This window comes from Archocentrus centrarchus, chromosome 15 (assembly GCF_007364275.1).
Source record: "Archocentrus centrarchus isolate MPI-CPG fArcCen1 chromosome 15, fArcCen1, whole genome shotgun sequence".
NCBI lineage: Eukaryota > Metazoa > Chordata > Actinopteri > Cichliformes > Cichlidae > Archocentrus > Archocentrus centrarchus.
This window is the reverse complement of record NC_044360.1, coordinates 645,884-661,533: the sequence shown is the minus strand read 5'-3', so window position 1 is coordinate 661,533 and position 15,650 is coordinate 645,884. Positions and strand designations below refer to the sequence as shown.

At 46.2% G+C, this 15,650-nt stretch overlaps 2 protein-coding genes across 6 annotated transcripts; one reads left to right on the top strand and one right to left on the bottom strand.

The window, feature by feature from the left end:
- Positions 1-459: 459 nt before the first annotated feature.
- Positions 460-2,473, bottom strand: mea1 (male-enhanced antigen 1). 2 transcript variants are annotated; one of them, XM_030747826.1, is made up of 4 exons: positions 2,238-2,473; positions 1,304-1,639; positions 1,124-1,232; positions 460-1,045 (listed from the first exon to the last, which is right to left on the bottom strand). In XM_030747826.1, the coding sequence occupies exons 2-4, from the start codon at positions 1,625-1,627 to the stop codon at positions 864-866; spliced, it is 615 nt and encodes a 204-aa protein (XP_030603686.1). In that variant the 5' UTR covers positions 1,628-1,639; positions 2,238-2,473; the 3' UTR covers positions 460-863. The 2 variants fall into 2 exon arrangements, with proteins under 2 accessions (XP_030603686.1, XP_030603685.1); XM_030747825.1 differs by having other exon boundaries at positions 2,251-2,468.
- Positions 2,474-2,610: 137 nt separating this feature from the next.
- On the top strand, positions 2,611-15,262 carry lrrc73 (leucine rich repeat containing 73). Of its 4 annotated transcripts, none has more exons than XM_030747824.1 (8): positions 2,611-2,779; positions 2,851-2,979; positions 10,335-10,649; positions 10,807-10,967; positions 11,268-11,390; positions 11,646-11,746; positions 13,320-13,587; positions 14,894-15,262. In XM_030747824.1, exons 3-8 carry the CDS (start codon positions 10,378-10,380, stop codon positions 14,962-14,964), a joined length of 996 nt encoding a protein of 331 aa, XP_030603684.1. In that variant the 5' UTR covers positions 2,611-2,779; positions 2,851-2,979; positions 10,335-10,377; the 3' UTR covers positions 14,965-15,262. The 4 variants fall into 4 exon arrangements, with proteins under 4 accessions (XP_030603684.1, XP_030603682.1, XP_030603681.1 ...); XM_030747822.1 differs by lacking the exons at positions 2,611-2,779; positions 2,851-2,979 and adding exons at positions 4,147-6,788; positions 6,961-7,070; XM_030747821.1 differs by lacking the exons at positions 2,611-2,779; positions 2,851-2,979 and adding exons at positions 4,147-6,788; positions 6,961-7,262.
- The last annotated feature ends 388 nt before the right edge of the window (positions 15,263-15,650 follow it).

The window sequence follows — 15,650 nt, the reverse complement described above, 5'->3', positions numbered from 1 at the left end:
TGATTTGACCTGTAATCAATTGTAATAACTGCCCACAGGCATCCCCACTGAGAGTGTTTGATCGGCTCTGATCAAACAGAATAAAACCAGCTGAGGACCTCATGGCAGAAACATGGATGCTGCTTTCACAATACCACACGTGTGTGTGTGAAACTGAGCGTGTCTGGGCCTTTGTTGCACTGATACGTTAATTTTTAATCCTCTGCTTCATCAGCTCCACAGAAACAGGAATCATTTCATAAAGAAAAAACTTCTTAACCAGTAAAAGTCTGAAGTTATATTTACACCATGGTGCTTTTATTGTGAAAGGTCAAGACAGGAAGAAGGTGTTTTTGCACAGGATCAAGTAGGCGCGAGTTATTGATCGAGCAGGGATCAGCGACTGAGAAAGTGAGGATGTGATCGGGAATGTAATGATCAGCAGATCCAATCAATAACTGATGACATCATACATTCATATGATTTTAAAGTTTTATAAAATAATTTTATTGATTATTCACTGATTAACAGAAACACCAGAACAACCATTTACAAACACTGATAGTTAATTGATTACTGATTAATTACCATATTGATCCTCCGATCATCTGAAATTTTTACCTGCTTTAATAAATTAAATACTTCTGTCTTTATTTTTGGGCCCTGAAATGGTCATAATGCAGGTCAGCGTGGCTCAGGTGAGTCAGAAACGGGAAACCTGAAGATACTCGGGTGAGTCTAATGTCACCTGGCAGCCATGCTGCATTCAGGGTCCATTAATGCTGTAGGAATTGTCGCAGTGCCTACAAGGTCCCTTGGTGAGTCTATGTGTTGCGTTGAATGACAGTTATAATTTAGAGATGATCTGAGTTTTTGTGGTGCATTCAGGGCCCAGGCAGGTTGGTGCAGCGGGGCAGGCGCAGGGCAGCGGCACTCTGCCGGCTCTGCAGCGTGTCCCGCACCATGTCCTTCCATTGGTCGTCAGAAATCTCCCGTGCCCACGGCGGCACGCCTAGTGATGGCAATGCCACTGCCGCCATCGTCCTCTTCACCAGCTCTACGTGATCTGCAGGAGACAGGAAGTGATGTCAGTGTTTATTCTGAGTGAGTGAAGGTGAACAGGTGACGCAGGTGGGCCTCTCACCTGCATCCATGGGGATGGAGGCACGGCTCCTCTGAGCCGCTGCCCCTTCGGGATCCTCCTCCTCATCGCTGTCAGGAGGGGGAGCTTCAGGGAGGTGGAGCCCCATCACCTGCAGAGAGATGCGCAGGTGAGTCGAGTACCAAAAAAGGCCTGACTCCTCGATCGCCAGGCAGACCTCACCTCTATCCGCTGCTGCACCTGCTGCAGCTGCTCGGCGTGGGAGGCCGCCTCCCCCCGCTCTTCCTCGTCATCCTCTGGCTGCACGCCGTCCGGTTCCTGGTTAAGAGGTTGGTAATAGTACCCTCCTCCACCCCCATCTTCCTCCTCGCCGTCCATCTCCATCTCCCCGTCCCCCTCCTCCTCTTCGTCCTCCTCCCCCCCGCCCCACACTGTGCCTGGCGGCGGCATCAGTGTCCCATCAGCCGGGCGCTCGTCCTCTCCCAGCTCATCCTCGGAGCTCGGTAAGACGCGCTCTGGTCCCATCGCAGAGCTGCACACTTCCATCCACAGACACACCTGGAGGCCAGGTAACACCAGATCACATGACTGTCCACATCTCGCTGTGACATCATGAAGCTGCTTTCAGCGGCCATGCAAATGATTAATAATCATGTGACCTGAACAGGAAATGTTTACAACTCCTAACCAATGAGATGAGTTCTCAGCCAATCAAACGCCTCCTTCCGTGAGAAAGCTCAGAACCTACACACTGAAAACCACTGTCCTGACACCTGATGTCACTCAGTAATCTGAGTACTTCTGCTTCATGCTGTAGCAGCTAATGTATGTAATAAGTCATGGTGGTACTTCAGTCAGGTAATCAGAGTACCTGAAGTAATCTCATTACCCTGCTAGCAGCTGGAGGCTAACCGGAGCTGCGGGGTTTGTAACGGGCTATGAGGACAGACACCCCGCGACGGGTCGCCTCTGTCCAGCTCTCTGACGCACACGCGCACCTGATGAAGATGATGACAGAAACACCTGGAGCTAACAGCTAACTCAGCTAACTGAGGCTCTGACACAGTTTGTCGTTAAACGTCCGTTTGTTTGGCTGTTTGTTTGTGTTGTCAGAGTCATAAAGACACCGTCACCACGTAAAGCCCCCTCAACTCACCTGCCCGTCTTACCTGTCTGTCGTTCCGTCCGTCTGCTCGGAACCGCTGGAGCTAACTGTTAGCTGCTGCGCACGTACACTTCCGGGTACGTCAGAACGCAACAGCACTGACGTATTCTTTATCTTTCTTTTTTTTTTTGGTTAATAATCTTTGAGTTTAAGGTTAACGTCCTGTAAACAACAAACACCTGCAGACAGATTTCAGCACGCGTAGCGACCCTCAGAGCAGCGTCACACACACGCGCGCGCGCACAGTTTTGTGTGTGATCTCAGGGACGTGTTTACAGACGGATCATTTCTGTATGATTTTTAATTAACGTGGTTATCGTGGAAACTCAGAGATCCAGAGTCTTTAACAGTTTGTGTTTGGCTGCTGTTCCTGATCCAGGAAAACGTCACCACATACCGGGATTCACCATGGCAACGGGTAAATCCAGAGCACAGCCTCCATTTTAACCCGGAGGATCCGTGTGGCGCGTGACGGGAGGAAAGAGTCATTTTCATCAGCTCGTCCCTCCGTCATCATCACAGACTGAATAAAGGTTGATATCAAACGTATCATTTCTTTTCTAATGCCTGCTGTCATCATTTACCCAACTTTAATCTTCTCCAGATGAAGCTGAATCCTAATCTTAATCTAATGATGGGCTCTAAGCCGGCAGGACAGAAAGAAGATCAAATGTGGAGAAATCAGTTCTCTGACGGAGCTGTGTGTCAGTGACAGCCGCAGATCTGACCTCAGGTCAGTTTCCTATTTATTTCTTTGAAATGGAGAATTTCATTATTGCTGCTTTAATGCCTCTAATCTGATCTGAGATCAGCCTCACTGATAGATGACGGCTCTCTCACAGCAGAGACGTTGCACTGAGTCACTGTTAAAGGTCAGAGGTCAGGTTCATGTTCTCAGAAATGTCTCAGCTTTATTGGTTTGACATGTTTCAGGTCCTTTGAAATAATCACGGCGGGAAAATGAAGCCATTACGAACGGATCCGGATGGGATGAGCTGGGAAGTGAGCGGAGCCTGAACCGGATCTGATCCCGATCCGTCCGGCTCCTCCTGCTGTGCAGGCGGACTCGGATTTCTGATCCGTTACAGAGCCGGTGATCCCATCGGGCGGATCCGGCGATTTTCAGTGGAAAATAAGTCGAGATTCATACTCTGAATTTCTGACATCATAACTTTGAAAATGTTGATGCATTTAAGTCACTTTGAAACATTTAGTTCAGTTTGAGGGTCTTAGAATGATCCCAGCCTCATCTTCACTCAAACATTCATCAGCTCCAAGATCCCATCAGTGAACCGCTGATCCCTGATCAGTGTGTTCTTCATACACATCAGTGTGACGTAAGCAGTGATGCTGCAGTAAAGGTTCAGAGGAACTGACGGACAGTCTGCAGCTGGGCTCATTATAGATGTGTGATGTCATCTGTCAGAGGCTCCTGTTAAAATCACGGTGACGTCTGACTTCAGTGCTTATAAAAACGTCTGCAGATCAATTCACTGCTCCGACAGCCACTTTATGAAGGAGGAAATGAGTCGGAGTGTCAGACAGGTGGTTCAGGTGCAGCGGGAGGGGAGGGGTCACAGAGTCTGTTACCATGGTAACTGACTCAGAGTTGAAAGTAACTCTGAGTCTGGATCAGGACCCTGAGAGGGAGCGACTTTCTGATGAAGGCGGCGTTGAACCTTCTGTCCAGGACGGAGAAGAGTCCGTCAGCATCACCGAACCCCTCCTCAGGGACGACCAGATTATCCATCAGAGTATTGATAAGTGATCGGACAGATTCTCAGGCAGCTCCTGAATGTGTTTTTCTGGTTTCTGCACATTTTAAATCCTGAAGCAAACTTCCTGTTTGCGCACATCTGTCTGATTTGATCTGAAAACTGCAACACTGTGTGTCATCCAGCAGGTGGTGTGTTTTCCTCCAGTTCCTTCGTGTCCTATTAAACGGCTCGTGAGCTGCAGGGATGTTAGACGCAGTCACTGAGTCCTCCAGCTGTTTCCCCTCCCGTCTGTATTTAGAGGCTTGAAACCGAGATGCCGAGGTCAAAGGTCAGGATGGAATTCTCAGGAAGTGATGTCAAACTCAGAACAGCTGATCTAAAACTGCAGGAAAGCTGACACACACACACACACACACACACACACACAGACACACAGGTTGTTGAACAGCGGATATTATCTCTTATTTTTCATGAACAAAGCGTTCTTCGACTCAGCAGTCAAAGGTCACGTGAGGACTGCAGGCTGCGTCACTTCTCCTGTAATAAAGGAGGCGCAGGTTTTTGATGATGTCCTGGGACTAAATATGATTCTGGCACCCTGAGCCGAGGAAAATTTTTATTGAGTTTTCCTCGGCTGCAAAGTTTTATTCAGCCCCACGTTTTAGTCCTGGCTTCATGCTTTAGCCCTCAGTGGGTGACGGTGAATTTGGTTTTCCTCCACAGGGGGGCGTTCTTTTGTTTTGCTGTACTCTTCGTGCCAAAGCTGCAGGTCGTCCTCTTTAGACATGAATGCATCAAAACTAAGGAGACAGTCGTGGATTTGAGGACGAACACACGGCCATCTCTCCTGAGTTGCCGAGTCGGTGCAGCAGTACAGATGCCTCAGTACTGTAAGGGATATTAAGCTGACCTTTGACCTTCAGGTGGATGCTATCTGTAGAAAAGCTTGACTTTCGAGAACACTTACTTCCTGTTTGATTGAAGCTGGGACGGGTCACTGAACCTGAGAACAAAGGTGGTGGTTAGCACTACTGCCTCACAGCAAGAAGGTCCTGAGTTTGAATCTGCATGTTCTCCTCATGGGTTCTCCAGGTTCTCCAGTTTCCTCCCACAGGCCAAAGACATGGAGTTAGTGGGGTTAAGTCACCTGGTGATTATAAATTGCCCATAAGTGTGGATCTGAGTGAATGGTTGTCTGTTTCAGGCTGGTGACCTGTACAGGTGTGTACGTGTGTGCAGAGTGCCACAGGTATTGTTGTTGTTGTTGTTGTTACCTAGGAGTGAACGTGGAAGTTCAGCCTGAGAAAAAAGATGACGTAAAGTTTCCTCCGGCCACCGTAGGCTTTTATTCTGAAAATCAAGATCGGAAGTTGTAACAGGTAATATTTTCTTCCGTTTGGTGGGCCGATCGATCAGTGATAACTGATCAATAACTAGCATTAATGATCAGCAGAAGGTTTAATTTAATCCATGACGACGCCAATCAGAGAGGATTAAAACGAGGCTCGACGAGAAGTGACGTAACAGCCGCGAAGATCGTGTGTTTCTGTGAGGTCTCACTCTGAGCAGGCAGAGCTTAAATCAACGTTTCATATTAAAAATTGTTTTCTACAGTTTTCTACTGTTGAACTGAGCTCAGATCTTCAGAGCTTCATTTTATTGTTTTCATCTATAAATCAATCAGAGTCGCAATAAAATAAATTTCAATGAACTCAAATCACAGAATTAATTCACACTTTCAGGGTTTATGAATGTTTATTGTTTCAAATGCAGTTTTAGTGATGACCTCATTAAAGTTTTATCATTAGATCAAAGATTAAAATCCTGAATAATTACTATTCTGATATTTGCTGTTTGGTAAGAATCGGCTGAATTGTTGAATTTTATTTTATGGCATGATGATTGCGTCATACTTAATTATTTTATACTTATTTTTAGACTAACTGATCTGCATTAGTTAGTTTTGACCTCATTAAGATGTTTGCTAATTTTTAGCTGCTGACGTTAAATAATTTAGTGTTTTAGAATAAATCATCAGGAATAACTTCTGTAATTTGGAGAATACTTAAACTCCAGAAGGCGTTTGACCGGAGCTCAGTAAATTGTGACGTTAAAGTCTGAGGCACACTTATTATTATTGTTATTGTCGCTGTCGCGGACGCGGACGCGGATGAAGAGCGGTGTTTTCGGTTCCGGTGACGCGGGCGGAGTGAGCGTCTGTCTTCTCCGCGCTCTCTGGGTCTCATAGTAACGGTCACCTGCAGAAACACACCGGGACTCACGGAGCTCACAGAGCGACAAACGGACCTGCTGCACGGCCGCGGGACGCCGACACCCCCGCCGCTCCAGCTCCGCCGCTGCTGATCTCAGCCAATCAGTCGATCTCGGATCGATCGGCTCCGAATCGGAACCCGCGCGTGGCCTGCGGCGAGATCGGCGAATGATGACATCAGCGCGTGACAGACCGACCCTCCCCGAGTGAGCTGATCGATCATTTATCAGGTTAATTCGTCACCACCTCGCCAATCAATACCTGATAATCACCGATTATTGATCAGCTCTACTGTGTGAACATTTCCAGCATTGATCAGCTGAGAAGAAGCTTCAGGTGATTCGTGTAGAAATGTACAAAGTAGAAATCCCTCCGAATTCTACTTTACCCAAGTAAAAGTACTCAGTTACTTTACAGGCCCATGAGCTCCTCATTTGAAGGGAGTAAATGAGGAGCTGATCAGTTTGGACCTTCACCAAGTTTTTCTCATGAAACGTGGATCTGATGTGAGACCTGCAGGCTGTTCTGCTGAGGTGCTGAGAGCTCTTTAAGGTATGATGTTCAATTCTGTAACAGGGAGTCGGTGAGGACAGAAATATGATCTGTGCTGTCACCTGTAACCACATACAGGTGCTTCACACCTCATTTCTCCTCACAGCCTCACATTCATGGTTGTATCCCTAACCTCCTTTTGCATATCCAACCTTCCGTGTCTCTCAAACAGGGGCGGGGCCACAGGGGCATTGGCCCCATCTGAAATCTGATTGGCCCCCTGAAGTGCCCCTGTCCTGTCACTCATCTGCCCTTCGTCCGAGAGCAAGGATCACATTATAGGTGGATGCAATTCCATGCCGAAACACCAGTAGCGCTAATGAGCCAAAACGGAATTCTCAGCATGAATAAAGCTTACAGAAGAAAAAGAAGATTTGAACGAGAAAGCTTTTTAACTGACAACCAGTCTATATTTTGAGGAGTTTGTTGGTAATGATAAGTCAAAAATCCCTGTTTACTTACAGCTGTCACAGCGTAAGTCTGACAAACATTAATTTAAGAAGCAAAGTTAGTTAAGAATAACGTTAACCGGGGCCCTACTTGTGTTTGGACATGAACGTTAGCATTTCGCTAATTCATATACTTCTTTGTTATTTGCATTTGTGTGTTGACATGAACTATAATGTCTGGCAGTGATAGAGAAGAATATGAAAAGAAAGGGTCAGTCTCAGGTGGGAATTCAGCAGTTTTTGAAGAAAAGCTGAAAATGAGCAGGGTGAGAGGAGGGAGAGAGCAGCAGGACACAGTAGACCAGAGGCTGGTCAAGACCAGGGCACCTCCAGTCCCTTTTCATCAGGTCAGAAATCATTTAGGGAGAGCAACAACAGTTAATGCTGTAATGTATGAAATGTCTGATATTGTTATTTAGTGAAATGGTACATAAGTTCACTGAATTCTTACATCTCATGGTGATAAGATTTACCATAACTTTAATGTAATGGCTTTAATTTTTATTGGTCCGTATATCACCACATCTACCACAAATACTTGGCCCCTCTATGAATACTGAGGCCCCCTTGATAGCCCCTTACTCAGAAAAATCCTAGATCCGCCACTGCTCTCAAAGACTCTTGAAAGAGTAGTTGTAAAACAGCTAACTGATCATCTGCAGAGGAACGGTTTATTTGAAGAGTTTCAGTCAGGTTTCAGAATTCATCACAGTACAGAAACAGCATTAGTGAAGGTTACAAATGATCTTCTTACAGCCTCTGACAGTGGACTCATCTCTGTGCTTGTCCTGTTGGACCTCAGTGCAGCTTTGATACTGTTGACCATAACATTTTATTACAGAGATTAGAGCTTGCTATAGGTATTAAAGGTACTGCACTGCAGTGGTTTGAATCATATTTATCTCATAGACTCCAATTTGTTCATGTAAATGGGGAGTCTTCTTCACACACTAAGGTTAATTATGGAGTTCCACAGGGTTCTGTGCTAGGACCAATTTTATTTACATTATACATGCTTCCCTTAGGCAGTATTATTAGAAAGCACTGCATCAATTTTCATTGTTATGCAGATGATACTCAGCTTTACCTATCAATGAAGCCAGATGACACACATCAATTAATTAAACTGCAGGAATGTCTTAAAGATATTAAGGCCTGGATGACCTCTAATTTCCTGCTTCTAAATTCAGATCAAACTGAAGTTCTTGTACTCAGCCCCACAAATCTTAGAAACATGGTGTCTAACCAGATACTTACTCTGGATGGCATTACTTTGGCCTCCAGTAACACTGTGAGAAATCTTGGAGTCATTTTTGACCAGGATATGTCCTTCAATTCAATTCAATTCAATTTTATTTATATAGCGCCAAATCACAACAAACTGTCGCCTCGAGGCGCTTTGTATTGTGGGTAAAGACCCTACAATAATACAGAGAAAACCCAACAGTCAAAACGACCCCCTAATGAGCAGCACTTGGTGACAGTGGAAAGGAAAAACTCCCTTTTAACAGGAAGAAACCTCCAGCAGAACCAGGCTCAGGGAGGGGCAGTCATCTGCCGCGACCGGTTGGGCTGAGGGGAGAGAAAGACATGCTGTGAAAAAGAGCCAGAGATTAATAATTAATGATTAAATGCAGAGTGGAGTATAAACAAAGTAAATAAGGTGAATGAGAAGAAACAGTGCATTATGTGAACCCCCCAGCAGACTAGGCCTATAGCAGCATAACTAAGGGATGGTTCAGGGTCACCTGATCCAGCCCTAACTATAAGCTTGATCAAAAAGGAAAGTTTTAAGCCTAATCTTAAAAATAGAGAGGGTGTCTGTCTCCTGAATCCAAGCTGGGAGCTGGTTCCACAGAAGAGGGGCCTGAAAGCTGAAGGCTCTGCCTCCCATTCTACTCTTAAGTATCCTAGGAACCACAAGTAAGCCAGCAGTCTGAGAGAGAAGTGCTCTGTTGGGGTGATATGGTACTATGAGGTCTTTGAGATAAGATGGGGCCTGATTATTCAAGACCTTGTAGGTGAGGAGAAGGATTTTAAATTCTATTCTAGATTTAACAGGGAGCCAATGAAGAGAAGCCAATATGGGAGAAATCTGCTCTCTCTTTCTAGTCCCTGTCAGTACTCTAGCTGCAGCATTTTGGATCAGCTGAAGGCTTTTCAGGGAGCTTTTAGGACAGCCTGATAATAATGAATTACAATAGTCCAGCCTAGAAGTAATAAATGCATGAATGAGCTTTTCAGCATCACTCTGAGAAAGGATGTTTCTAATTTTAGAAATATTGCGCAAATGCAAAAAAGCGGTCCTACATATTTGTTTAATATGTGCATTGAAGGACATATCCTGGTCAAAAATGACTCCAAGATTTCTCACAGTGTTACTGGAGGCCAAAGTAATGCCATCCAGAGTAAGTATCTGGTTAGACACCATGTTTCTAAGATTTGTGGGGCCGAGAACAAGAATTTCAGTTTTATCTGAATTCAGAAGCAGGAAATTAGAGGTCATCCAGGCCTTAATATCTTTAAGACATTCCTGCAGTTTAACTAATTGATGTGTGTCATCTGGCTTCATTGATAGGTAAAGCTGAGTATCATCTGCATAACAATGAAAATTGATGCAGTGCTTTCTAATAATACTGCCTAAGGGAAGCATGTATAATGTAAATAGAATTGGTCCTAGCACAGAACCCTGTGGAACTCCATAATTAACCTTAGTGTGTGAAGAAGACTCCCCATTTACATGAACAAATTGGAGTCTATGAGATAAATAATGCACATATTAAACAAATATGTAGGACCGCTTTATTGCATTTGTGCAATATTTCTAAAATTAGAAACATCCTTTCTCAGAGTGATGCTGAAAAGCTCATTCGTGCATTTATTACTTCTAGGCTAATGGCTAATGTGCATCTATTGCAGGAAGATGGTAGTAATATAAAAAAAAGAGGAGCAGTTTAAAGTTGATCAGATGAAACTAGCCCCACCCCTCCAGCCTTCGTGAGTCTTCACTGAGTTAACTCTGATCCAAACACTAGCCAATAGCAGACCTCACTGCAGTACCTGTGTTTCACTAGCAGAGGTCACACTGTTCTTTCAGCGTCTTGTTTCAAGGGATCCCAGTGCTCCCAGTGGCATACACGATGCTGCCCGCCTCCATCCAGATAACGGGTGAGATGCTGTCGGCGGCCGAGGTTCAGGACATCTGCGAGAGTCTGAAGGAAGACAGCGTGCGCCTGCTGTCCATCCGTGGCTGCCAGCTCTCTGACCGCGACTTTGGGCGTATCTGCCGCAGCGTCGCCGAGTCACACTCGCTCGCTCAGCTCAACCTCAACCTGGGGGTCGTATCCAGTATTGGTCGGACGCGACACCTGGCCGACGCCCTGAAGACTAACCGCTCCCTGCAGACCCTGTTGTGAGTAGAACCTTAAGCTGATTGGCCACTGGTTCAATTCAATTCAGTTTTATTTACCAAATTACGACAACAGCACTTAAACTGTAAAGCTATAAGAATGCTGATGTCACTGTGATTAGTTTGTAAGCCTCTCACCTCCCCCACCCCACCACCCCAGCCTTCACGGCAGCCCGCTGTTGGACGCCGGCCTGGTGACCCTGAACCCTGCCCTGTCCACCCACCCTTCTCTGGTCTGTCTGGATCTGGGCGACTGCATGCTGGGAGATGAAGCGCTGGGTCTGATCTGTGGGATGTTGCCGCCTGATGGAGCAAAGTCAGGTAACATCTGTGTTACGAACCTGCTTTATGCCTACAACAGGTGAGCCGGGCTGCTCAGGTGTGACCCTGAATCTGCTTGCTCGCCTCAGACTGAAGCTCAATGAAAAAACTCCTGTTTTAAGGAAGCGTGTCCTCCAGTGAGGCTCAAGGGAGCCTCGTTATTTCAGGCTCACACGACCTGAATCAGCTTGGACCTCCATACAGCAAAGCATTCTGGGAGTTTAACCCTTCACTGTCACATAAGTGTGTGTGTGTGTGTGTGTGTGTGTGTGTGTGTGCGTGCGTGCGCGACGCGTGCAGGGCTGAGGGAGCTCACTCTCAGTGCTAACCCAGGAATCAGCTCCAAAGGCTGGGCTCGACTCTCCATCGCCGTGGCTCACAGCTCGCAGCTTCGCGTGCTCAACCTGGACTACAACCCGCTAGGTTTCACAACACAACAATAGCACAATGACACAACACAATAAGACAGGAATGACACCACAAAACAATGCAACAACAGCTTAATGACAGCTACACTACAAGAATTCAGGAACAAGAGCACAACCAAATCAACACAAGAGCAACAAAACCTCAAAAATCACAACAGCAGCACAAAGACATAACACTACACAACAGAACAGCAACCACTTGACATTATTGTTTGCATCACTGCGGCTGACGCTCTCCCTCTGTCTCCAGGTGATCAGATTGCAGGGATGCTGGCGGTTGCCGTGGCGTCCAGCAGAACTCTGGAGGTTCTGGACCTGGAGGGAACCGGACTGAGCAACCAGTCAGCACAGGTCGACCAATCACTGCGCTCCTTTCTCTTCTTCTGTGCTTTTCATGTTTCCAGAGCAGATCTTTGAACTGCAAATAAAACCAGGATGAATTTAAAGTTTGGATTTAATGCTCGTTTCCCTCAGAGCTTCATCAGCTCTTCTTCTAGAAACCAGCGGCTGTAACTCCTCTCAGTCTGGTTTTATTCACACACCCACGCTGTTTCACCCCCTGCCTGGAATCAGCTGAAGCTCAGTCTGAACTGCTGTCCCCGTTTACAAAGCGGACCTCCACAGGCTGAACCAGTCTCAGCTCCTGAGTTTGGAGGTCTAGACCAGGGGTGGGCAACTCCAGGCCTCGAAGGCCGGTGTCCTGCAGGTTTTAGATGTGTCTCTGCTTCAACACACCTGAATCACATACAGAAGTCATTAGCAGGACTCTGGAGAACTTGACTGCATACTGAGGAGGTAATTCAGCCATTTGATTCAGGTGTGTTGGATCAGGGACACATCTAAAACCTGCAGGACACCGGACCTCGAGGCCTGGAGTTGCCCACCCCTGGTCTAGACTCTGTGGACTAAGGCTGCAGTTCAGCTGTTTGTCCAGCAGGGGGAGATGATGCCGCATTGATGAGGAGCCTCTTTAGCTCTGTGTTTCCTGTTTCAGCTGCTTTCAAAATAAAAGCCTCAGAATGAGCTCTGTGGAGCTGTTGGAGAATCTGCGATATGACTGAAAGTCTCGTAGCTCCAAAGTGATCTGAGGTGAAGGCAGGTCTCGCCTGCTGATCACCTTCCCTTCTGCTGTCTTTTAAGATACAAAGTGAGGGAATCAAAATCAGGGAAACTAAAGTCATCCAGTCAAAATTCTGTCCTCGTTAAACACACAGGAGAGCCCGTAAAGACAAACTGATGTTCAGAGCTGATTTTCAGCCTTCACCGATTCACAGTGCCAGCTCCAGCTTTACGTAACATGGAAGAAATCATTCCACCTTAAAAGCTGCTGGTTGTTGGGGTCAGCGTTTGATAGTGTTCCTGCTGCCGTTGCGTCAGCCTCCGTGTTGCAACCAAGTCGTGATATGTGGGAGCCGGTCATAAAATTAGGAACACCATCACGCTCAAACACACACACACACAAGCTCAGCATCTCCACTATCAAACTAAAAGCATTCTTATGTTTTCTGGACAGAAACAATTAATGGCTTAACAGTGCTCTTATTGTGAAAGAACTGTAAGAAGTTGTAGGAAACTCAATGAAATCTTTAGCTTTTAAGAAAATTAGTGAACATGAACATTTGTGGCTGATTTTCTGATCTCTTTATAAGGTTGAACGCTGCGATCAGGTCCAACAGAATAATGCATGCACACCGGTCGCTATGGTTACAGAGACAAGCTCAGCCATGCATGTGCAAGGGGGTGTGCACGTGTGATCAGTGCATTCCAGGACTGTAAACACGAAGGAAAGATGCTTTTAAGCTGAAAAGCCGCAGCAATCCTGGTCCTGCCCATCATGTCACACATTCTGTACACACAGTTATATTTTGAAGGCATTATGAACTTCCTAGGAGTTTTGAAATGTGGTGGTCTCACATGTGTGCAGGTGTTCCTGGACATGGTGGAGAACTACCCAACGAGCCTGCGGGTCCTGGTCCTGGCCGAGAATGACATCAGTCCGGAGCTGCAGCAGCAGATCTGTGACCTGCTGTCTGAGGGCGAGGACGACGACGACAGGGAGGCCCCGCCTCTGGCACCAGATCCTGCTTCCATCACTGCTCTCCAGCCAATCAGAGACAAATACCACCCAATCAGAGACAAGTACCACCCAATCAGAGACAAGTACCAGCCCCCCGCCTGGCTCCCCCACAGCAGTAAGGGCTGAACTCTCTTGTCCTCACCTTCAGAGTGTCCCCGCTCTAAACTGTCCTCCCTCAAACCGCACAAATCCAGTATAGACCCAGTAAGATGGGTTTATTTGCCAGGTTACTGTACTGGCGTCACAGGTATAAGAGCAATACTGCCCCGTTTCACCTAGTATAGACTTCAATCTATTTTCTATCCTGTTCTGTCCCACTTACTTTACCCAGAACACACCTGGTTCTCTGCTGCTGTAATCTGTACAGAACCGGTTCTTCCACACAGTGCTCTGTAAACACAGTTCTGCCCAACTTTAACAAATGTGAACCTGTTTTTTACAGTTTTTCCTCTACACACCTGGTTCTGTGCTACCTTACCCAGGACAGAACCAGTTCTTCCCTCTTTTACCCAGTTTAGACCTGCTTTTGTCCCATATTACCCTTATTAGACCTGGTTCTGTCCAGCTTTACCCACTAGCAACTCCATTTTGTCCCACTTCACTGATTGTAGACCTGGTGCTGTCCTCTGTGTGGTGTTTAGGTGTCCTATAGTGTGAATCTGGTTTAACTGATACTTATCTAGTCCCAGCTAAAGAATACAATAATTGATATTTAATCAGTATTAATGAATATCCCTTTGAAGATTTGCTGATCTTTTGTGGTTCCTCTGTGATTGCAGCTTCATGGTTCCAGTTCTGGGGCAGAAGCAGAACCAGAACCGGGAGCAATAAGAAAGGTGCAGCAGCTCGTCACAGCGAATATAAGATGGAAGAAAAATGTGGGCTGAAACAGATGTGCGCAGTAAATAGTCTTTATTTTCTTTCATTGTTAAACAGCGTCATTAAATTAGAAACCTGAAGATCATTAAAACTTAAAGTGCGGCACAGATTTGGCAAATGGAGGGAAGCGTCTGATCTAACAGCTCGTTCTCGTTAAAAGCGGGAGCCATCTTTGTCTTTTTGTTGAGATGAGCTCTGTATTTTATCCCGATGCTGCTGCTGTGACCGACGTGTTTTCGTCTAACGGCTGATCGCAGAGGAAACACAGAAGCTTCGGTTTGACGCCTTGTATGCACTTAAAGCTTTTCCACATCAGCGTTTAGATCAGTTTTCTTAAAGGAACAGTTCACTGCTGTCGTCCATAGCTGATGGGCCTGCACCTCGAGTCTGTGAACTGTTTCTGAGTTTGATTGGTCCGATAGAAGGAAATCAGTCTAAATGGTTGATGTGGGAACAGGTGAGGAGGCTGTGGCACGAACTGCAGGTCCTGGATCCTGAATTGTGGCGTGAAGTTCTCAACGTGTCATTCTTTGACCCCACAGACTCCAGCCCCCAGGCGGTCTTGCTGACATCAGGTCTAGGTGAGAGCTTATTGGCTGAGACTGAGATGTGACCCTCCCCACAAACACGCCCACTTCCTGTCAGGCTGCCGTCACTTTTTCGGTTTGAATGTTTTTCTCTGCACTGCACTTCTCTGGTTGTCAGATCACCTGATGGCTTGCAGCCAATCGCACGCTCCGCATGGTTGTTGTAGCACCTGAACACAGATGAGCAGAGAACTCAAACACATCATGTGACCTTCACACAGGTGTTTGCTCCACAGGTGTTCTGCTTCTGATGAATGTATCTTTGTTGATTGGTTCTGCTGCTCTGATGTCACAATAATAAAACTGTTTACAGCTTCTTAAGAACAAAGACTCTGATTGGTCGTTTACTGTCAGCAAATACACAAAATTACACAAAGTCACACGAGTGTTAGCGATGACAACAAACTGACACATTTAAACACACTGAGCCAATAAGTTAATCTGAAATGTCCTCCTGTGTTTAAATCCCATCAGTTATGAATTTAAGCTCAACAGGCAGTTTGAGCCATCATCACAAAGTGAGCTGATTTGTGGGGTTGCTTCCCACCGACACTGTGGAGAAACTCACTGAACAAATCAGAAAACAGTTTCACTCCATGGTCCCGCCCACACACTCTGCACGTCCTTTTTCTTCAACCAAGCCGTTCACGCACACACGTCAGAGTTGTTGTCCCATTACTAATGTTCAGAAGAAGGCAGCATAAACTGAGCT